This window comes from Vidua macroura, chromosome 29, assembly GCF_024509145.1.
Source record: "Vidua macroura isolate BioBank_ID:100142 chromosome 29, ASM2450914v1, whole genome shotgun sequence".
Taxonomy (NCBI): Eukaryota; Metazoa; Chordata; class Aves; order Passeriformes; family Viduidae; genus Vidua; species Vidua macroura.
This window is the reverse complement of record NC_071599.1, coordinates 2,999,996-3,022,467: the sequence shown is the minus strand read 5'-3', so window position 1 is coordinate 3,022,467 and position 22,472 is coordinate 2,999,996. Positions and strand designations below refer to the sequence as shown.

Below are 22,472 nucleotides of genomic sequence, written 5' to 3'. Positions count from 1 at the left end.
GGAGCGGGACAAGGAGGATGAAGATGGGCAGGGCCCCTGGTCCCACCCAGCACTGTAGGAGAGCCAGTGCTGCGATGCCCACGGCAGGGCTGTGCCCCAGCCCCCATTCCCCATCCATACTGGTGGCACTGGGAGCCCAAGCCCTGCCAGGAAGGGGGAGGGGGCCAGCGGAAGGGCCCGGAGGACCAAAAAAGCCTCTATTAATTATTCATCCGAAGAAGTGAAGTGAAGAAAACACAACACGTGGAAAAGGGCTCTGGCTGCCTGGGGGTGGGAGCGGGGGAGAGCTGGGGGGGCTGCAGGGGCTGGGCCGCTCAGGTGCTGGGCTGAGGTGGCAGCGGCAGCGGTGGCATCCCGGGGCGCTGCGCACCTCTGGGAGGACCCAGAGCACCGCGCTGCCACCATGGAAACGCCTCGGCTCGGCAAACCCATGGCAACACCCACCTCCACATGGAAACCCCCCCGCTCATGGCAACGCACGCACCGCCGTCAGCACCCGCACCACGGGGGTCCCCCCGCCACGGCACAGCCGCGTGCGGGGCCGCGGAGGGACGCACGGGGCTCCGGTGGGGACCGGGGCACCCGGCGGGCAGAACACAGCCCCGGAGCATCGCGGTGCGTGCAGGTGTCAGCCCCCACCAGGAATTACTCCTGGAATTACAACGGAGAGGGGGCTCGGCCGGGTTTTGGCACAACGGGATGTGGTGTCTGTGGTGGGATGGCTGGGGACGCACCCTGGTGGCTTCGCTCTCGGGGGGACGTGAGGCCTTGGGCTGTCCAGAGCCAAGGTGCAGAGCAGCCCTGCTTCCCTGCTGTCTCCTCCACGCTGTGCCTGTCACAAGGACCAGCAGCTTTTGGGGAAAGCCTCCCAGCTGCCATCCATGAGCACCGAGGGGCTGGAGCGGGTGCCCGGCGGGGCAGGGACCCGCTTGGCCCGCCTCGGTTAATATTTAACCGCGGCTTCCTGTGACAGAATGTCGCAACCGCAGAGCAGAGCCGGCATTCAATAAATCATCGCGCCGGGCTGGGAGCTGGGCTGGGGGAGTGGGGTGGGGGGGGGGGGCAGCGCCCAGCCGAGCGAGAGGGGGAGCCGATAAATAATTCATTAAATAAATAAACATGGTGAGAGTGCGGGGAGGAGGCAGGAGTGTAACCAAGAAAGGGCTCGGTGAACGCGGGCATGAAATATTCACCAGCCACACCTACCGGGGCCCAACGCGCTGAGCTCAGGGCTCCCGACCCGCCCGCGGGAGCCAGGTGCCGGCACGTGTCCAGCCAGACACGGCAAGAACAAGCCAAAGGCATGCAGGGAGGATGGCCTGGGTCGGGGAGCTAGTAGCTGGCAGTGCCGGCGTGGCCACGTGGAGATGAACTGTCCTGGCTCCTGCCAGCTTCTCCTGGCAGCGTTTGGGGCAGCCCCTCACGGCCCCATGCCGGTGTTTGGGCACGGGTCTGTCCTGCCGGGCTGGCACACACAGTGTGCCCACCGGCTCCCAGCCCTGCTCCTCCCTTTTATACCCCGTGTCAGTCGTTAAATTTGAATGAAGCCTCACGGATGGTTGCGCCGCGCCAGCGCCTTGACGAGCACTGGGCGGGCATCGCCTCGGGGAGGGCACAGGGTCTGAGCCTTCCCAGTTCCCAGGGAGATGGGGGGAAGACCCAGCTCTGGAGGAATCCTGGGGGACGTGCTGGGGCTGGGCTTGGCCGTGCTGGCAGCGTGGAGGTGAAGATGGGTGGCCAACTCCCTGGTGAGCCACAGGTCCAGGCAGAGCAGCCTCTTAGCAGAGGGACCAGAGCGAGCCCTGCTGCGCACAGGGACATGGGAGAAATTCCTTAATTAGCGGCCCGAGTTAATTCATGTGGAGCTGGATTCTGTGGGCTCACAGAGGAGGGTTAGTTGCCTCACCGGCCACCAGTGAGGGAGCAGCGGTGCCAGGCGGCAGCGCCAGGGCCGTCAGAGGAAATCAGCTTCCTGGTGGAGCCGCTGGATGAAGCCGTGCGTGGTTCCCAGCCCCACTGCTCCCGCTGCCCGGCGGGAGGAAGCTGCAGGGTTCCTGCCCTGGGAGCCAGACGCCTGTTTGCCGGAACCCTGGCTCCAGCAGCTGTGCCAAATCTCACCCGCCCTGGGTGTGTGGGCACCCAGAGGTGGCGGGTGGGAGGTGCGAGCCACCGGCTCCTCGCGGCTCCCACGGCCAGCAGCCGCGGTCCCAGGGTGATCCCAGGTAGAATCAGGTCACCACATGGTGCAGCACAGCCGTGCACACTCCCAGTTTAGCCCACCCTGGGTGCTGGATTGGTGTGCCAGGCAGTGCCACGGTCCCGTCTGTCCCCTGTGCCACATCCCTTGTCCCAGCAGCCCACACGCCGGCGGCGGAGGTTACCTGGCAGGAAGCGCCTGAGTCAGCAGCCGGCACCGGGTGACTCAGCCGGCTCCTCTCCTCTCCTCCCGCATGGCAAACCTCCCTCCTGGCCTCAAGATCACTCCAATATCATCCGCCGGTGGCAGCCCCGGCCTCACTCCCGGCCCCTGCTGCTCTGACGTGAGCACGGCGTGGACGTGCTGGAGGGTGTGAGGGCCGTGCCGGGTGGGAGGCTTGGGTGGGGCAGGGCTGGCACATGGTCCCACAGCAGCCACAGCTCTCTGGGGAAGGGACAAGGACACAGGGATGGGTTTGTGGCTGCCAGCCGCAGCACCTGGCTCCCCACTGGCCCTGGAACATGTTCTGCTCATCCCGGCCATGCCACCTTGATGTCCCCTGTGAGGTGTCTGGTGGTGTGTAAGTGACGTTAATCTGATGAAGGAGTGACAACAGCATCGATATCCTGCTCCCACTGAACACAGATCACGCCACAAGCAGCATCTGGAAGCACTGGCAGAGATGGCAGTGAACTGGAAAGTGCCAGGCTGGGGTGCCAAGGACAGATCCACGATGTGCTGCACTCCAGGTTGTCCCCACCCTTCTGCCCTGACCCTGCAGGTGATGGTGCCAGGGGACCTGCAGTCCCTCAGGCCCAAATGAGGGCTGGGGATGGGCACAGCTGTCTTTGGAAACACAGGAGCCATCCTAGGAGCCCCCAGCTGGCACTGAGCTTGGCAGTGTGGGGATGTTCTGGCTCTACCACCAGCAGTGCCCACCTGCCCCTTGGGAACAGCCCATTCCCATTCCCATTCCCATTCCCATTCCCATTCCTATCCCATTCCCATTCCCATCCCATTCCAGGCCATGGGTGACCGTCCCCAGGGAGAAGGGCAGGGTGACACCGTGCCCCTGCCGTGCTGTGGCCGTGGTGCTGGGCAGAAGCGCAGGGAAACAAAGGAGCCAATAGGCTGGGGGGGCAGGGGGGGCTGGGGCTAAGCGTGCAGGCGCAGGAGATTTCAGGGCCTGAAATATTCATCAGGGCTGAGGCGGCGCTGCCGTCACGCCGGCCGTGAGCGATGGCACGGGGGGGCTTCAATAATGCATCGCTTGGAAATGGCTCATGAGAGGGGCTGGGGGCACGGCGAAAATGGGGGTTCCCTCCACTGGCTGCAGTTGCCCCAGGCCTGTGCTGCTGGCCAGGTGATGGGAGCTGGACAGGGGACAGGGGACAGGTGCTGCTGGCACCGCCGGGGATAGCCAGGAGGTGCTGGCAAGGTGTGGGGTGCCCTGTGCTGCTGGCAGCCACCACCCGAGGGGCTGGCAGAGGAGCCTGGGTGGGTGCAGTGTCCCTGCAGCCTGGCAGTGCCCAGCTGCTCCATCTGGGCTAGGTGGGGTGCCATGCCTGGCTGTGAGCACGGCCCCATGCCCCCCATGCAGGTGCTGCTGTTGCTGCCACTTTGTGCTCCTGTGCTCAATAATTCAGAGCATCCACCCACCTGTGCTGCACTTGCCTCTGGCCACACCAGCCAGTCCTCCTGCCAGCTGCTGGGACTGGCCTGTCCTGTCCCCGTCCCTGGGCTGGGACCGCAGGGACCCGAGGAGCTGCCCGTGGCAGAGCAGGGAATACCAGCCCTGAGCCCAGTGGAGCCAGGTGCTGGTCAGGCTGTGCCGTGGCTAACGAGCTCTCTGCCAGGGAAGCTCGTTAGCAGCTTGAGGATGAGAGGAGCACAGGGCAGATCTGTGGATGTGGGGAGCAGGGCCCAAGACACTCCAGGGCTCCACGTCCACCATCCCCACAGCGTCCTCCCAGTGGACACGTGCCCAGAGAGGCCGGGTGGCAGCGCAGGTGGTGTGAGCCTGGTGACACCCTGGCACAGAGCACCTCAGCATCCACTCGGGCACCCTTGGGAGGTGCTGCTCTGAGTGGGCACCTGCCCCAGCCTCTGCCCCCACTGTCTGGCTGCCCTGGAGACAGGGGCACTGTGCTGGGGTGATGCCCCGTGGCATTTGCACCCACCCATGAAAGTCCTAATCGCTCTCCCCAGGGATGCAGAGATTGTCCCAGCACGGGGACCATGCAGGCCCTCAGTCTGCAGCAGGTCCAAGCAGCGCTGGCAGCAAGGGCAGCTCCTGCCCATCCGTGTTCTGACACAGCAGGATTATTGTCCGGCAGCATTACATCACACTGGGGGTGCACTCCAGCACGTGCAAGGGCACAGGCATGACAGGACAGACGGACACAGGCGTGGACAAACAGCCACCCTGGCCCAGAATAGTGATGGCACAGGCAGCATCTGTGCCTACACCCCTGCATGTGCACACCCACCGGTGCCAGGCTGTCTCACACCCCAGCCACCCTCCCCGCCACACCGACTGCCACCCTGGCCCCTGGAGTGGACGCAAACCTCAGTGCCTGCTGCTCCCACCTGGCAGCTGGGACTGGCCAGCTGCTCGCCCAGCCCCTCGGGATGCAGGTGGGACGCGCCAGCCCCTGCCTGTGCCGCGCCAGCCCGGTGCCCGCACCCTCATTGCTATGGCAGGAGCGGGCTCGGTGCGTGCAGCTCCGGTTAATTAACCGGCGCGGGCCAGCTCCCTCCAAGCCCCCGCTGAGTGTTTTGCTAAATTATAACCTTGACGATGCGCATCATCAGGCGGCTGCTCGGGGAACAGCCGCTCCGGCCCCCGCACCCCGTACTCAGCACTGGTGTGGCGGCGTGCAGCTGCCCGGCCACGGCGGCATCACCAAGAGGTGGCATCCCTCAGAGTGCCCGTGGCTGCCGGGTAATGAGGGAGCTGGTCCGAGGTGGGTGATGGGCTCTGTGGTTTGGCCTCAGAGTCCTGCGGCCAGTGCCCGGTGTCCAGCCCATCGTGCCCAATGTCTGGCATTCCCAGTGCCCTGCTCCTCAGGGCTCAGCGTGCGTGTCCCCTCAGCACACGTGTCCCCTCGGCATGTCGAGCCAGTGGCCCCGTTTCCATGGTGACACGGAGCCATTTCCCATCTCCGGGATGCTCTCCACAGCTCTCGGGTGGGCGCTGCCGCCGTTGCCCTTTGCCCATGGGAAACAGGCAGGGATGGGCCCCACAGCCCTGGGGGGCCGTGCTCCCCCCTTTCAGCCGTCGGGGTGGGGCACTGTGCCCCGTGTCCCCTGTGTGTCCTGGGCCTACCCGGGACTGCTGCAGTACCTGGCCTTATCCTGGCGCTGGGGCCGTGAGGGGGGTTTGGGGCACGCTGAAGCCCCTGTCACGGCAGGGTTGGGCGGGGGCAGCGCGGCCGGGTGAGGGATCTGGTGCCAGGGGTGGGAACGCCACAGAGCTAAAGGGACTGTGCCCAGCAGGCTCATCCTAGTGCCACGGTCCCTGTCGTGACAGTGAGCCAGGCCACGGGGTTGGGCACGGCCATGCTGCGCTCCCTCCCCACTGCCTGCTGCGGCTCCCGGCCCCTGGCACGACACGGCTCTTTATCCTGCTCTCCATCTCCGTGCTGCCTATTACCATTTCCCATCACTTGCTATTCCAGGTGATAAATTTTTCCTTCCCACTTTCTGAAGGTTTAACTCCCACCCACCTGGGGCACCCGACATCCTCACCCCACGCTCCTCCCCATGGCACCCCAGCACCCCAGCTGCTGTGGGTGGCACTGGGAGGGGGGGTAGGGGCGGCCCCGAGGCAGGGGGATGGCAAGACAGAAGGGATGGGCTAATGGAGCCCATTCCTTGAATAGATTCAATTTCTGCCGCGGCGGCTGCGGGGTGCGGAGCCATCAATTGGATTCAGGGGACGGGGAATCTGATTTGGAGCGGCCGCGCCATCAATTAGCCGTTATTGATGGCATTGCTCATTGGAAGTCGATGGGATTTGAAGCTGGTGGCAGCTCCTGCATACCAAACAACGCTGGCTCAAGGACAGGGCCCAGACCTAGCACCCACTCTGGGGGTCCCACAGGGACTCCTTGGCCTTGTCTGGGAATCCCTGAGGGTCTGGGGAAGGGGCGCTGCAATGGGTAGCCCCCTCCTGGAATCCCTGCATGGGTTCCTGCAAGGCACAGCCCGCCAACATCCCTGCACAGGGGTTCCCCAGGGCACAGTTGTCCCCCAGCCTCTTTGTATGGGGGCCCTTTGGGGGATGCCCCCAGCCAGCATCTCTGCATGGGCGTCCTGCAGGGCATGGTTGTCCCCTGGAATCCCTGCACGGGGGTCCCACAAGTCACATCCCCACACACCGCTCCTACAGGCACCATTGCCCCCCAGCATCCCCGCAGGTGGGTACTTTGGGGGATGCCCCCACCCAGCGCCCTACACGGGGGTCCCTTGGGTACGACGTCCCCCAGATGGTCTCACCCCACTCCTGGGGAGGGGAGGGTCCCACAGGAGATGCCCCCCTCTGCACTAGGCAGCCTCTGTGTCCCCCATGGGGATGGGGCACCCCTCCCTGCAGGGCGGGGTGCAGGATGGGGTGCAGTGGGGGAAGGGCAGGCAGCCGAGCTGGGGGGAGGGGAGCGGCACGGTCGATGCTTTCGCTCAGCCTCTTGCCAAGCAGCTTCTTTCTCCCAGAAGCCATAAAACCTGTCTGACGTGCCCGGCACCACTGCGGCAGGCGGCCGGCAACGCCTGCGCGGCGAGGGGCTGGGGGGCCCTGCTGCAGGCGGCCCCGGGGGGAGTTGGGCCCCTCTTGAGCCCCTCAGGAGGGCAAGCGGGGGGCTGCACTCATGGGATGGGGGACCGAGAGCGTCAGGGAACTCTCCCACCGGTTGGCAAGCCTGGGGCATGTGGCAGAGCCGTGACTCTGACAGGGACCCGGCTGTGCCGTGGGGTCAGCCCCCGCTGATCCCCCTTCCACTCGGGAAGGGGGAAACCCTGCAGCTCCCCACACCCCCCCATTTTTGGCATCTCACGGGGTGCGTAGCAGATGGAGAGATGGACAGAGAGCGGCAGCTCTGTGGGCACCCCAACCACACCCAAAGGTGGCAAGAGGGACCAGGGTGCCTGGCTGGGGGCTTTGGGTGAGTGACCCCCGAGCCCACTGCCCCCTCACCCCCTGTCCCAGTGCTCATCCCACCACCGGGTGTTAATTACCAGCAGCTCGTCTGTAATTAAAGCTCTCCGGTGACGGGAGCTGACGACTCAATATCAAACTGCTGCAATTAAGCCCTTGGCCATGAAGGCTGTGCAGGGAGTGAGGGGCAGGGACGCCCTGGAGGGGACACCCTGGAGGAGCCACCCTGGCACTGGTGCAGGCCTGGGGGGCACGGGCAGGGGCACGGCGGGGGCCGCACAGCCGGGGCGCAGCGATCTTGCAAATATTGTATTGCTCAGTCACTACCAAGGGTTAAAACCAAACCGAGGGCACGGAGGAAGGCGTCTTCCCAGAAGACAGATCAGCGTGTCCTCGCTGGAGGAGGACACAGCAGCGGCGGACGCCGCCATCGGAGCTGCTGCCCCGCTCCGGGGTCGGGGGTCCCTGGGCCCCAGGGGTGGGGGTCCGTGGGGAAAGGCACGAGATGAGGTGATGGCCGTGGGGCAGAGCAGGCGTTCGCTGAGGGGACCCCAGCGCCGGGCAGGTGGCCGGCGGGGCAGTGCCGGGGTGTGGCAGTCCCAGCGCGAGGACTCGTGGCAATCCCGACGAGCGGCGATGCCAGTGGCAAGCGACGGCCCTGAGAGGGAGAGAGCCCCGTCCAGGGATGCTTCAGGGCAGCAGGCAGGTGCTCACCCACTGGCCCGGAGCCCCCGCTGCCCCTCACCTTCCAGCCCGGAGCTCCCGGCCCCAGCTCGGCTTTGCGGAGGTCCAGCAGGCGGGTCATGGCCTGGGGCTGCCCCACGGGCTCGGGGGGGTCGGCTGTGAGGAAGAGTCTGGAAGCGGCGTTGGGGCAGAGGAGCCCATCCCCCCGCCAGGGGCAGCGCCGGGGTCAGATCCAGAGCAGGGCCAGGAGCACGAGCGTCAGGCATGGGTTGCAGGGCTGCGATGGGACCGCGGAGCCGCGGGCAGGAGCCGCATCTGCCAGGGCAGAAGCAGCGGTCAGGGCGAGCCGGCCCCCGGCCTCCCAGCCCCGGCCCCATACTCACCGTCGGGGCCCCCGCGCCCTCGGGGCTGCGAATTCGGCACCTCTGTCACCGGCTCTGGCGCTGGAAAAAAAAAAAAACCCACCGTTGTCAGGGACCGGCTCCCGTGCGTTCCGTGGAGCCGCCCCCGAGGCTCCGGTATCCCCCAGTGGGGACTGGTGGAGCCCCCCGAGTTTTGGGGCACAGCCCCCCCCCAGCCGGACTCACTGGTGCCTCGGCAGCAGACGGTGACGCGCAGCTTCAGGCATCGCCCGGCGCTCTCGGGGCTGGGCACGGCTGGGCGGGGGGGGGGTCAGCGGGGACCGGCTCCGGTGCGGCCCCCCCGGGACCCCCCGGCGGCGGCTCCGCGCGGGCAGGGGGCGCCCCCTCCCGGCGGAACGCGGGGACGGCGCCCCCACCCCGCAGCACGCAGAGCCCGCCCTGCACCCCGAACCGGGGCACCCCGACCCCTCGTGCCCCCACCCCGCAGCACCCAAATACCCACTGCACCCCGAACTGGGGGCACCCCGAACCGGGGCACCCCGAACCGGGACACCCCGACCCCTCGTGCCCCCACCCCAGAGCACCCAGAGCCCACCCTGCACCCCGAACCGGGGCACCCCGAACCGGGGCACCCCGACCCCTCGTGCTCCCACCCCGCAGCACCCAAATACCCACTGCACCCCGAACCGGGGCACCCCGAACCGGGGCACCTCGAACCGGGGGCACCCCCACCCCTCGTGCCCCCACCCCAGAGCACCCAGAGCCCACCCTGCACCCCGAACCGGGGGTACCCCGACCCCTCGTGCCCCCACCCCGCAGCACCCAAATACCCACTGCACCCCGAACCGGGGGCACCCCCACCCCTCGTGCCCCCACCCCAGAGCACCCAGAGCCCATTCTGCACCCCGAACCGGGCCATCCCAAACCGGGGCACCCCGAACCGGGGGCGCCCCGACCCCTCGTGCCCCCACCCCGCAGCACCCAGACAGCCCCTGCACCCCACCTCCCCACACATTCCCCACCCCAGGGCATCCAGACCCCACCCATGCACCCTGATCCCCCTGTGCCCTCCTTCACGGGCATCCAGAAACCCCTTTAACCCCGATCCACTTGTGCTGCCCCCCAGAGACATCCAGAACCCCTCTGCGCCCCACACCTCCATGAATCCCCCATCCCAGGGCATCCAGACACCCCCTGCATCCCCATCCCCTTGTGCGCCCACCCTTGGGACACCCGGAGCCTCCTGCACCTCGGCCCTGGCATCATCCAGAACCCCCGTGTTCCCCTCAACCTCAGAGACATCCTGGCTGTACCCTGACCCCCCCATACGCCCTAAACTCGGTTCCATGGGGATCCTGGTGACACCCAACCCTGGGCAGCTGCACTCAAGACCCCCTGACATGTTCTGACCCCGGGGACAGCACCCAGCACCCCGTGACCCCAGCGCGGCCCCCGCAGCACCCCGAGGGGACTCACAGATGTAGTAGTAGGTCTCCCCCGGCTGGAACTCGAAGCCGAGTGAGAAAGGGGTGAAACGCTGGATCTTCTCGGAGAATCGGACGGGCCCGAAGGGCGCCCGGGGCCGGTTGCACTCCCAGCGCTTGAAGGCGCCGGGGGTCTCGTAGCAGCCGCGATAGCCCTCCCGATCCACCATGAAGAGCGTGAAGGTCTCTGCCCGGCCGGCGGGCACCGCCGCCTCGTAGTGCGGGCAGTAGATGTCCAGGTAGTCATTGATGGCCACCTGGATGGAGTAGTCGTCCCGCAGGAACCTGTCGGGCAGGACGAGCCGGGAAGCCGGGGGTCCCTTGGGAGGGGTACCCCGCTGCCCCAGCGGAGCAGGGAGCTGGGCTTTTCCCCAAAAAAAAAAAAACCACCGACCGGACACCGCCCGCGCCACGCAGCCTGCCATCAGCTCAGATTAGCCGCAGGCCGCTGGAGCTGAATGGGCTCGGCCACCGCGGCCGGGGGGGGTTTGTGCAGCCACGCTGGCCAGGCACAAAGCCCCTCGCCCCAGGCACCCGCCTGGCCGCTGATCGGACATGACACGCCGGTGGGGGGCCCGTGCGGCGGGACGCTCCGGCCCCGGTACGGCGCTGGCAGGGGGTGGCGGCCGGGGCAGGGGGCGCGGGGCGGGCAGGGGATGGAGCCCAGCCCAGGGGATGCCGTGAGCTCATGGTTGTGCCGACAGCAAGCGCGGCCAGGCCGGGGTGGAGCAGCGGTGCAGGCACACACACGTGTGCGCACACATGAACGTGCACACGCGTGTGCACACGCTTGGTCCTGAGCGTCTGGGATGGCGATGGAAAAGAGGAGCTGGCAGGCAGAGCTCGGCCCCCACGCTGGCCCCGGTGCAGCCGGTGCTCACAGACGGTTCTGGCAGAGTCCAGAACATTCATCACCGGGATGGCAGCGCTGGCAAGGGCGGGCTGGAACCCCCGACACCCCACTCAGGCTGGGGGCTCCCCGAGGGCAGGATGGAGCACAGACTCCTGCTGACTCAGAGCATCCCACGGGTGACGCTGGCTGGGACGGGCCTGGGCAGGGCCAAGGGCTGGGGGGACGGGGCCTGGCCTGACCCAGCAGAGGGGCACACAGAGCCCCCCTTCCTGGGGCATCCGTGGGTGCTGGGGTCTCGCCTCCCCCATCCGCAGGATGGGAGCAAGGCAGCGTCTGTACCCCCAGCCCTGCCCATCGTGTGCCCGTCTGCCCCAGTCCAGCAGGCCCGGAGCACAGGACCTCCACGGGGGAGGCCCCAGGATCCTGACCCTGCCTCCTGCTCCCTGAGAAGCCCCAAGCTGGGAAATACCTAAAATGGAGGAGGTTGGGAAGAGGGATGGAGCCAGACCTTGGCCTGCTGGTGACAGCCAAGCTCACAGGCAGCACCAATGGCAGGGTGGGGGCTGGAGTGGCCCCCACCAGAGGGGACACCTGCCATGGAAAGCCAGAGCCCCGGGAGTGCCACCCAGCAGCTTGATGCCACGAGAGGATGCCCAAAGTTCAGTGCTACCAAGGGCATTCAGGCTCAGCACAGGCGGGTACCACCGGCAGATGGGCAGCACCAGGACTGCCCACCAGCTTGGTGCCACCAAGGGCTTGGTGCCACCAGGAGTGCCCACTGGCCTGGGGGCAACCAGGGCTGCCCACTGGTGTGGCAACACCCAGAGCTCGGTGCCACTGAGGGAGACTCAGGAGCTGGATGCCACCCGGGGCTCAGTGCCACCAGCAGTGCCTGGGGCTAAGCACCACCCAGGTGTGCTCGCTGTCCCGGTGGCACCCGGGGATGCCCAGTGGCTCGGTGTCACCGGGAGTGCTCCGGGCTCAGTGGCCCCCGTGGGCACCCGGGGGTCGGTACCAGCTGGGGCACTCACCGGCTCTGCACTGCCGGGGCTCGGTACCACCGGAGGTGCCCGGTGCTGCTCCGAGCTCAGCACCCCCAGGGGTTCTCACCCGCTCCACAACGCCCAGGGCTGCCCGGTGGCTCGGTACCACCGGGGCTCGGTACCACCCGGGGCTCGGTGCCGGTGGGGATGCCCGGGGGCTCGGCGCACCGGGGGCCGCTCGCCTGCTCAGCATTACCCGGGGGCTCGCTGCTGTCGGGGATGCCCGGTCCCACCGGGAGGTGCTCCCCAGCTCAGTCTCGCCCACGGGCGCCCGGTGGCCCGGTGGCCAGCAGCCCCGCCCCCCCGAAGCCCACCGCCCGCCGCCCCTCCCGTCCCGTCCCGTCCCGTCCCGTCGCGGCGGCGCGGGCCCGGGGCTCGGCGGGGCCCGGGGCTCGGCGGGCCCGGGGCGTACAAAGGCGGCGGGGCCGGCGGGGGGCGGCGGCGGCGGTACCTGGGGTTGCTGCCGTTCCAGTGGACGCCGTGGCGGAAGCCGCGCACCGGCGGCGCCCAGAGCAGCGGCGCCCAGAGCAGGAGCCCGAGCAGCGGCGCGGGGCGCATGGCTCCGCCGGCGGCGGGGGGCGGCGGGGGGCCGCGGGCGGGGCGGCCCGGCGGGGCTCGGCACGGCCCGGCCCGCCCCGACAACTTCGGGCCAATCCCGCCGCGCCGCCGCCCGGCAACTTCACCGACTGCCATTAACCCTTGGCGGGCGGCACCGGCGCCCACCGGCACCGGCACCGGCATCGAGACCGGCGCCGAGACCGGTGACTCCCCACCGGCTGGTACCGCCGGCATCCAGCGGCACCGGGACCGGCACCAGCAGCCACGCCCCAGTCCGGCACCCCCCGGTACCGCCAACATCCACCGGCTCCGGTATCCCTGGCAACTCCCCGGTACCTCTCCCAGTCCGACAGAGCCGGTACCGTGAATATCCACCGGCACCGGGACCAACACCGCATGTGGGATCAGCATCCCGGGCAACAGCATCCCCGGCACCGGCACCGACCGACACCCGGCATCCATCGGCACCGCCCCTGGCACCGGCGGCTCCGACCCAATCCGGCTCCCCGGCAAACCCCACCCAAGCTGGCACCGCCCCAGGACCGGCACCGGCCCCGCCGGTTGCCCCCCGCCGGTACCGGGCATCAACACCCGCCGGTACCGAGCATCAACACCCGCCGGTACCGGGCATCAGCACCCGCCGGTACCGGGTATCAGCACCCGCCGGTACCGGGTATCACCACCCGCCGGTACCGGGCATCAACACCCGCCGGTACCGGGTATCAGCACCCGCCGGTACCGGGTATCACCACCCGCCGGTACCGGGCATCAGCACCCGCCGGTACCGGGCATCACCACCCGCCGGTACCGGGCATCAACACCCGCCGGTACCGGGCATCGGCACCCGCCGGTACCGGCACCAGCCGGCCCGGGCACGGGGAGATCGCACGGGGCGGCTCTGACACACGCGTGTGCCAGGGCCCAGCGGGCAGCTCCTGCCCACGCGTGTCTGTGCCCACCAGCAGCCCTTGCACACGTGTACCCATGCACACAGGACGGTTCTTGCACACGCGTGTGCACGCGTTGGTGGCAGCCGCTGCCCACACGTGTCCCTGCCCACAGGCAGCTCTTGCACACGTGTGTGTGTCTGTGCCCCCAGAGCAGCTCCTGCACACGCGTGTGCTCACATGTGACAGCTCCTGCCAATGTGTCTTCCTGCCTGGAAGGCAGCTCCTGCACACGTGTGTGCCCATGTTGGTGGCAGCTTCAGCCCATGAGCGTGGCTGAGCCCACAGGGCAGCTCCTGCACACGCGTGTGTGTTTGTGGCAGCCCCTTACACGCACACTTACACATCTCTGTCCACCAGGCAGCTCCTACACGCACACACACACCTGTGCCAACAAAGCAGCTCTTACACACACACAAACACACACAGACACACCTGTGCACAAAAATCAGGTCTTACACACACACACCCCTGTGCCACTCGTGTCCCCCCGTGTCTCACTCACACACACACCCATGTCCCCCCCGTGTCCCCCCGTGTCACACACACACACACACACACACCCCGTGTCCCCCCGTGTCCCATACCCCCCCGTGTCCCCCCGTGTCACACACACACACACACACACACACCCGTGTCCCCTCGTGTCCCCCCGTGTCACACACACCCCCCCGTGTCCCCCGTGTCCCCCCGTGTCCCCCCGTGTCACACACACACGTGTCCCCCCGTGTCATACCCACCCCCGTGTCCCCCCGTGTCCCACACACCCCCCCGTGTCCCCCCGTGTCCCCCCGTGTCCCCCCGTGTCACACACACCCCCCCGTGTCCCCCGTGTCCCCCGTGTCCCCTCACCCCGCCCGTGCCCACGTGGCCCCCGGACAGCGCCCCCCGCTGCAGCTGCGCGCAGTCCCCGCCAGGGGGCGGCGGCGCTCGGGAGCGCCTTCCGGCGCGGGGCCTGCCGGGAGTTGTAGTTCCGCCCCGCTCCCCCCCCCGTGCCGGTGGCGGTGCCCCGGTGCCGGTGCCCCGGTGCCGGTGCGGCGGAGGCAGCGCGGAGGCGGCTCACAGCCCCTTTATTGACGTGGCGGGAGAAAAAGCGGGCGGCGGGGCCCGGCCTCCCCCGCGGATCCAGCGCTGCGCACTCCCTGCCCGCGGCTCAGGCCTCTGGCGGGGCCGGGGCGGGCCTGGCAGGAGAAGGGAGGGCGGTGGGGTGAGGGTGGCGGCCGCACAACTTCCCCCGGCAGCTCCCCTCGTCCCCCGCTCTGGATCCCCACCCTGACCTCCTCCCTTCTCCTCCCCCGCCCTATTCCGGCCCCTCATTTCTCCTGGCTACCCCCTCTCCCCCACCCACACTCCCCTCAGGCCCCCATCCTGGCACCCCCCAAACCTCCCCCGGACCCCCGGGCCCCCCGTGCTCACCTGGCAGGGATCACGGTGACATAGGGGTGCCCGGGGGGGGTCTCGCTGCGGGGCACCGAAGGGCCGGGGGGGTCCGAGGGCAGTGGCCGCTGCGGTGGGGGGGGCTTGGCTGGACCTGGGGGCTGCAGGGACACGGGGGGGGGGGCGTCAAAGCTCGCTGCTGGGGTGGCCCCCCGACGGGCTCAGGGGGGTGGCAGCTGGCCCCCTGCCCCACACGCGGGCGCTGCTGCCGTTACCTGAGCGCTCAGCGGCGCAGGGTCTGCGGGCAGCGGGCGTGTGGGGGGGGGCGGCCTGTCCGAGGGGGGGGCCTGGGCAGAGAAGAGAGGGACAGTGAGGCAGCGGGGGGACAAGAGGGGGAGCACGGGAAGCAGCCTCCCGCTGGGCAGCAGGGGTGCTGGGGACAGCCGTGTCGCACAGGTCCCCGAGAGCCGGAGCGCAGCCAGACGTGCAGCGGGTGCGGGGTGGGCTGGGGGATACCTCCCCCCCCCTGCCCGGGCATTACCTTGGGCACAGGGTCCGGCGGGAGAGGCCGGGAGGGCGGATCGGGCCGGGCTGAGCCGAGGGCAGCCGGCTGCGGAGAGAGGGAGAGGGGGGACGAGCCATGCAGCATGCGGAGACCCCCCTCCCGCCAGGCAGAGACAGAGACCCCCCCCTCAGCGCACAGCCCTGGCTGGGACGGGCTCCACTCCCGGCTGTGCCAAGTGGCCGTGCCAGGCTGCTACGGGTGCAAAGAGCGGGATCCCACGCGTGGGGTGCTCTGAGCTGGCACCCCAGCACCGGAGCGAACCCGCTACCCCCCAGCACCCCCCGCCCTCACCTTGCTGCCGTGCATGACCTGCAGCTCCGTGGCCTGGCGCCACTGCGGGGGCCGGGGACGCGCAGGGGGGCCTTGGCTGCTGCCCGACCGCGGCTCTGGCTGCGAGATCCTGCAGGGGAGACACGGCATGAGAGACCCTGCTCGCTCCGGGCACCTGGGGGACCCCGCACGGCGACCGAGCGACACCGACACCAGCAGAAGCCCAAGAGAAACGAACCCCTCGGCGCCGGCAGATGCGACACCCCGCACCCCGGGGCTGCCCCGCACCCCACGGGCGCTGCCAGGGGAAGAGCGCAGCACCGGAGGCCTTGCGAAGCAGGACGGCTCGGGGACAGCCCCACGCCCGGGCGCCGGCGGTGACGTTACCCGCTCCAGCCGTCTGCGGCTCCGGGACCCAGGAACCGCACCCGGGTCTCAGCACTGTGGGGAGAAGAGTGGGGGGCTCAGCCCGGGGCTGGGGGGCGAGAGGAGCCGCGGGGATGTGGGGTGACGGGGCTGTGACCTGCGCCGGGGACGCGCGTGCACGCACGCGGGTGGTCGCTCTGCGGGGACACGCGTGCGCAGCGCTCGGGCGGCCACCGCGGGGGACGCGTGCTCGTGCACACGCGTGCTCACGTGCCAGGGCGCGCGCGTGCAGGATTGAGCGTGCCACGTGCGGAGGTGCGCGTGCCACAGCACGTGTGAGCGGAGTCGAGCGGGCCACCGGAGCGCCGCGGCGGACGCGTGCAGGGGTGTCGCGTGCCACCTGCATGACACAGCACACGCATGCACAGGTGAGCGTGCCACCTGCACGACACGGCACGCATGCAGAGGAGGACTGTGTGCCACCTGCGTGTCACAACACACGCGCAGGAGCGAGTGTGTCACGGCACACGCATGCAGAGGAGGATTGTGTGCCACCTGCGTGTCACAACACACGCGCAGGAGCGAGTGTGTCACGGCACACGCATGCAGAGGTGAGCGCCGCAGCCGTGTGCCACCGGTGTGCCTCGGCACGCGCATGCAGAGGCGAGCGTGCCGACGCCCACGTGCCCCCCACGTGCCCCCGACGTGCCCCACTGTCCCCAGTACCTGTACTGGCAGGAGGTGCCTTTCCCAAGCTGGCAGAGGCGCTTGTGCAGGCCGGCACGGCGGGCACGGCACAGCCCCAGTGCCAGCGCCAGCCCCAGCAGCGCGCTCAGCAGCAGGGCCGTGGGCAGGGCGCTTCCCCCTGCGGGAGAGCGGCACGTCAGCCCCCGCCGTGCCCGTCGCCCCCCCCCGGCAGCCGCACAAAGCCCCATTCTCTGCGCTCGCCTTGTCCCTCACCTCGCTCAAGGCCGGCAGGGCCGCTGTCCTGGCTGCCCCCCACTCCGGGGCTGTCACAGCTTGGGGGGGCCCAGCCCCGCTCGCAGTGGCAGTGCCCGCGGTTGTTGCACACCTGGGTGGGTGACAGCGGCTCAGCTCAGCTCCTGAGGGGCAGGTCCCCACTGCCAGCGGCCGCTCCCCAGCCCCGCACTCACCCCGTGCCCGTGGCATTTGCTCTGGCACTGCTGGTCACCCAGCATGGAGACGTTCTGGCACCGGTGCTGGAGGCACACCTGAGGGGGATGGGGTGTCAGCACTGGGAGACTCCCCCCAGTCCCTTCCCTCTTGCCCCATTGCTCACCTTCCCGGGGCCACAGGTGGTGCCAGGCAGCACCATGGCCGCATCGGTCACATCCTCATCCCCGGGCAGGGTGGTCCCCTGGCAGAACCCTTCTGGGCTGTCCCCACGGGAGCTGCCACGCTGGCACTGCAGCATTCCACAGCTGGTGTCCCTGCAGGGACAGAGGGGTCAGGGCAGGGGGCAAGGCGGGGGGATACGGAGAAGGATGGGGACCTCACTTACTGCTGGGTGCAAGTGACAAAGGAGCCATTGGGGAGCTGCCCGCAGTGCCCACGTTCATCCCCTCTTGTGTTCAGGGCGGCCATGCAGGAGCTGGAGACAGGACTGGCACCTGCAGTGGGGACACAGACCCTCAGCACCCCTACTTAGCCGCCAGCACCCCGCACTGGCCCTGCTCTACCTGGCCCCAGCAGCTGCTGGCACTGCCCCTCGTAGGTGGCACAGGCCCCGCTGTAGCAGCGTGCCCGCCCGCCGGCGCAGGGCTGCCCGTCCTGCAGGAACGTGTCAGGGGGGCAGCGCGGCGAGACCCCGTCGCAGAACTCGGGCAGGTCGCACTCGCCCAGCAGCTCCCGACACACGTGGCCAGCACGGCGCAGCTGTGGGGGCACGCGGTCAGATAAACGGGGTGAGTGGGGGACTCGCCCACCACCAGGAGCGGCTGGTGTGCCCATGGCATGGGTGCCCATCCCCACACACCTGGCAGTCCTCACAGCAGGCATCCTCGGTGGCACACACGGCCCCTGGCATCAGCTGGCAGGAGCTGCTGTTGCAGCAGGGATCCGTGCACTCCTGCGGTGGAGGGGCTGCGGTCAGGAGGTGCCACCAGCACCCAGCACTGGGCACCACCCTGCCAGCCCCGGACACCCCTGGGCAGAGCCACGGAGAAATGGGGTGGCTTCAGGGCTTCAGGCCTACCCAGAGCCCCCCGTACCACGCTGAGGCCGCAGTCGCATTGCTCGCCCAGCTCTACGAAGTGGTTCCCACAGGTGGGGCTCCCAGTCAGGAGCTGGGGCTCGGGGACGTTGGAGAGGCACCAGCCCTGGCCCTGCTGCAGGCTGCGCTCCAGGTCCTGCCGGCTGCAGTTGCTGAAGCTCAAGCCAGGTGTCAACCTGCAGAGGCAGGCAGGGGCCCGTGAGGTGAGGAAGGGGCTTGGCCCCAGCTCCCCGAAGGGCTGCCCGCTGCCCTCACCCTGTGGGCGCTGCCATGATGCAGCCGCGGTCGTGCCGGAGGTCGCCGCAGTCGCAGAGGCGCCCGGCGCCGTCGTGGCGCATGCCCAGGTTGTGCCCCAGCTGATGGGCCACAGTGGAGGCCACGACGAGGACACTGACAGAGTGGTCCTGTGGGACAGGAGGGTCAGAGAGGGCAGGTGGTGGGAGGACGGGGTGGGGGGACAGAGGTACTGACCATGCTGACCCCCCCGGAGCGCGTGGGGGAACACACGGAGGCTTGAGTGGACATCCCCACTGAGACATCATCGAAGTGGGCACCCCTGGGGAGAGAGCACAGGGGGTTGGGGGACTGCTGCGGCCTCGTGCCCCCGTCCCCCCGCTGTCCCCCACTCACGTCAGGAGCTGGGCGTTGTCGTGGGGCAGCCGGGGCAGCAGCTCCTCCCGGCGCCAGCGCAGGAACCGCTCCAGCACGGCCCGGGCGCTGCCGCCCACCGCGATCTTGTCACCCTCGCTCCAGACCTCCACCGCCAGCAGGGCCACCCGCACTCCCAGCGGGCGGAAGAACTGGGGGGGCACAGAGGGGTCAGAGCCCCCCCAGCACTGCAGCAGCAAGGGCACAGCCGGGCAGCGGGCCGGGATGGACAGACACGACGGTGACTCACCACATCCACCTGGTTGGCAATTTCCAGGGTCCGGGTGTGAACACGCTGTAGGCTGGGGTAATTCTGGAACTGGGGAAGCAGGGAGAGGGGTCAGAGGGGTGGCTGTGGGAAGGGCAGCCCCTGTTGTGGGGACACTGCCCGGCACTCACCGCAGCGTGGTCCACCACCATCACCAGCTCCACAAAGCGCTGCTCTGCCGCTGCCCGCTTGTCCTGGGGACAGAGGGGGCTCAGAGTGCTGATACACGGACACTCTGTGGGGCAAGACCCCTGGCTGACCTACCCTCTGCGGCCAGGGGGGCTCTGTTGCCTCTGGCCCAGGGTGGGGGCCCTGCCTGCAGCTCTGTGGGTCCAGCCGAAGGTGGGATGCCATGTGCTGCCCTGGGGGGCTGCTGGTGTCCGGCTCCAGCGTGTAGCTCCTGGTGTCCGACAGCCAGAGGCGGCCGCTGGGCAAGGACAGAGGAGCTGGGATATGGAGCCCATCCCATCATCAGCACAGTGGGAGTGGGCTCAGGGACCACTGGGCTTGGGGGCTCACCTGAGTCCAGCGCAGGCACAGAGGTTGGCCCAGGAGCCGGGGAAGCCCCGCACTGTCCCCTGGTAGCAGCAGTGCTCCTGCAGCAGAGAAGGGGGCTCAGGATCCAGCCCCAGGCTGGGGTCCCCCTGGGGAACAGGGACAGCTTGGGGACACCACGGGTGACAGCCATGCTGGAGGCCATACCTGCTGTCTGGGCTCCTGGATCACCTGTGTGCCGTCGGGCAGGTAATAGAGCAGCGCCCCAGTGCCCTGCACCAGCTCCCTGCCAGAGACTCGTGTCACCCACGGCAGGAGCCCCCAGCCCACCCTGCCCTGAGCACGCTCCGGCAGGAAGGGAGGACTCAGCACCTCCCACCCTGCTGTGGGTGCACCCTGGGGCCCCCACCCCACCTGTGCCATGGATGGGGACAGGGAATAAGGGACCTCCACTCTAAGTGCACCAAGGATAGAGGCAGAGCCCCAGGGTCCCAGGAGGACCCCCACCCTTGCACGGGTCCGGGAGCCCCATCCCACACCCTGCTGTTGCCCCCAGAACCACGGACTCACCAGTTTTGCTCCAGCTCCAGCAGCAGCCGCATCCCCTCCAGCTCCAGCAGGACCGTCAGACGGGCGGGGAACCCCCCCTGGCACAGGCCGCGGTTAAGGGGGCACCCCCTGACCCGAGCTGCCCCATCCCCACGCACCCTCCGAGGCACGGCGACCCCCGCCCGGCCCTGGCGCGTGCCCGGAGGGAGAGGTCGGAAGGGATGCCCTGCCCAGCCCGTAGGAAGCGTCCCTCCCTCCGGGGCTCATTGTGTCAGAGAAAGGGGGGGGGTTGGACCGAGCGGGGCCCCCACCCCGTTCCCCCCCGCTCTTCCTGCCCGGTGCAGCGCTGCGGAAACATTGGAGAGACTCCCCACGGCCGCGGGGTGGGCTGGGCCCTTCCTCCCCACCCGGGAGGGGCGCGGGGTGGGTACCCCGCCCCAGAAAGGCCCCTCCCAGCATCAGGAGGGGAAGGGGGATTTGCTGAGGGCCCCCCTCCCCACTGCTTCTGGGACACCGGGAGTTCTGGGTGCTGGGAACCCCGGGGATGTGGCGCCAGGACACCGCATGTCCCGCACTGAAAAGAGGGCAGGGGGAGGTGGCAGGGTGCGGGCACTGTCACAAGTGTGGGGGACCCCAGGGATGTGGGTGGGGGCTCACCTGGGTGGCTTCTGCCAAGCTGAGTGTCCGGTTATCCCACAGGACCCACGGGGTCACAGACCAGGAGTGTCCTAATTCCTCACTGCGCTGCTGCTGCGAGCTGTCACCTGCACAGGGCCCTCACCACTGTGTCACCCATCACAGCCAGACCCCCAGGGTCACCCATCACAGCCCAGACCCCCAGGGTCACCCATCACAGCCCAGACCCCCAGGGTCACCCATCACAGCCCAGACCCTCCCAGTCACCCACCACACCCTGGACCCCCAGCCTGCCCCCTGGACCCTCCTGGTCACCCACCAAAGTCTGGTCACCCAAGGCATTGCAGCCCCCTGCCGTCACCTGCTGCAGCCCCCCAGGACAGGTGGGAAGCAGTGACAGGGACCCCCACATTCACCTCACAGCAGCCACTGCACGGCTCCCGGCAGAGCCTGTGGGGAGCCCCCCTCTTTGGGGGCTGCAGGAGGATGGGATGGGCTCCTCGGCCAAGCCTTGCATCACCTCGGCCGGCTGCCCAGTACAACCAGCACGGAGACTGGGCAGGGCTGGGACCCGGGCTCGGCTGACTCAGACCCCCCCCTCCCGCCAGCTTTTGGGGAACCCCTGCCTGCCCAGGGCCCGGGGAAGCGGGAGGGGGCTCGGAGGGAGCACCCAAACCCCGCTCCGCACGGCCCCGCCAGCCCGGGGAGCGCCGGGGACAGAACCGCGGTACCGGGGGAGCACCGAGCATCCCGGGGAGGGGGCACCGCACGTCCCGGGAGGCGCACCGAGCGTACCGGGAGGACACACCGGACATCCTGAGGAGGTGGCAACGAGCTTCCAGAGGGGCTACGACTCCCGATCCCATCCCGGTCCTCCCGGGCCGCTCCCTGGGTATCCCCGCCATGCCCCGACCGGGGGCGAGCCGCGCTCCCCACCGACCTCCCACCTCACCCGGGACCCCAGTTCCCCGCTCACCTGCAGCGCTGCCGGTGCCAGCGGCGAGCAGCAGCCCCGCGGCGAGCAGCAGCCGCGGCCCCATCGCCCCCGTGGCCCCTCCGGGTCGCGCTGCCCCCGCCGCGGCCGCCCCCGCCGGCTCCCGTCGCGCATGGCCCCGGCACCGGCACCGGCACCGACCCCGCCCGGCCCGGCCCGGGGGCGGAACTTCCCCCGTGGCCCCGTTCCGCTCCTCCGGCACCGCCCAGGCCGGGGCGGAGCGGGGGTGGTTCCCTGTGCGCCGGGAGGGGCTGGTGGTGGCGGTGGGGAGCCGGTGGTGCTGCTGCGGGTGGGACCCCTCCCCATCCCGAGACCCCTGCCCTCATCGTCCCGTAGAGTGGAGAGCCCCAGCTTCACCTGCCAGGAGAGCAGAGGCACCCACCTTCAGCATCTCGTGCTCTGGAGACCCCCTCCTTCATCATCCTGTACGCTGGAGACCCCCACCTTCAGCACCCCGGATGGCAGAGCCCCCTGCCGCCATCCCCCAGGGCGGGAGAGACCCCCTGAGACACATCACAGCAGGGACACCCCACCGTCACCAGCCGTGCTTCACACACCCCTGCCTTTATCTCCTCGTGCAACGGAGACCCCCACCTTCATCATCCCAGGCAGCGGAGACCCCCACCCTCCTAACCCGGACACCGCACAGCCCCACCTTCACCTTTTTAAAACCAGGTATAAGTAAGGAGACTAAGGGAAAGATTGTGTCAAGTATTTTCTTCTTTTCTTCTTTGTGACAAGTCCTTGTCAAGGGAGGTTGCTTCCTTGAAAGCTTTCTTCCCCCTCTT

The 22,472-nt window shown here is 69.0% G+C and overlaps 1 protein-coding gene across 8 annotated transcripts; it reads right to left on the bottom strand.

The window, feature by feature from the left end:
• Positions 1-7,659: 7,659 nt before the first annotated feature.
• ADAM15 (ADAM metallopeptidase domain 15) lies at positions 7,660-21,739 on the bottom strand. Of its 8 annotated transcripts, XR_008440872.1 has the most exons (29): positions 21,667-21,739; positions 20,712-20,818; positions 20,076-20,152; positions 19,713-19,791; positions 19,530-19,606; positions 19,275-19,437; positions 19,142-19,204; positions 18,993-19,061; positions 18,725-18,894; positions 18,566-18,650; positions 18,350-18,498; positions 18,093-18,270; positions 17,858-17,950; positions 17,562-17,757; positions 17,384-17,492; positions 17,162-17,312; positions 17,016-17,093; positions 16,822-16,933; positions 16,588-16,726; positions 15,883-15,936; positions 15,517-15,625; positions 15,202-15,270; positions 14,936-15,007; positions 14,700-14,821; positions 9,875-10,167; positions 8,624-8,692; positions 8,420-8,479; positions 8,098-8,351; positions 7,660-8,010 (listed from the first exon to the last, which is right to left on the bottom strand). XR_008440872.1 is itself a non-coding variant. In XM_054001040.1 (28 exons), exons 1-28 carry the CDS (start codon positions 21,728-21,730, stop codon positions 8,263-8,265), a joined length of 3,096 nt encoding a protein of 1,031 aa, XP_053857015.1. In that variant the 5' UTR covers positions 21,731-21,739; the 3' UTR covers positions 8,017-8,262. The 8 variants fall into 8 exon arrangements, 3 of the variants coding, with proteins under 3 accessions (XP_053857015.1, XP_053857016.1, XP_053857017.1); XR_008440875.1 differs by lacking the exon at positions 14,936-15,007; XR_008440874.1 differs by lacking the exon at positions 15,202-15,270.
• Positions 21,740-22,472: the final 733 nt, after the last annotated feature.

Bases quoted from the DNA above. Each gene is read 5' to 3' on its own strand.
- ADAM15 (XM_054001040.1), bottom strand. From the start codon at position 21,730: ATGGGGCCGCGGCTGCTGCTCGCCGCGGGGCTGCTGCTCGCCGCTGGC. The intron at 17,313-17,383 runs GTAAGTGAGGTC...CTGTCCCTGCAG, and splicing joins TTTGTCACTTGCACCCAGCA to GGACACCAGCTGTGGAATGC. The intron at 8,480-8,623 runs GTGAGTCCGGCT...TTTTTTTTCCAG, and splicing joins CGTCTGCTGCCGAGGCACCA to CGCCAGAGCCGGTGACAGAG.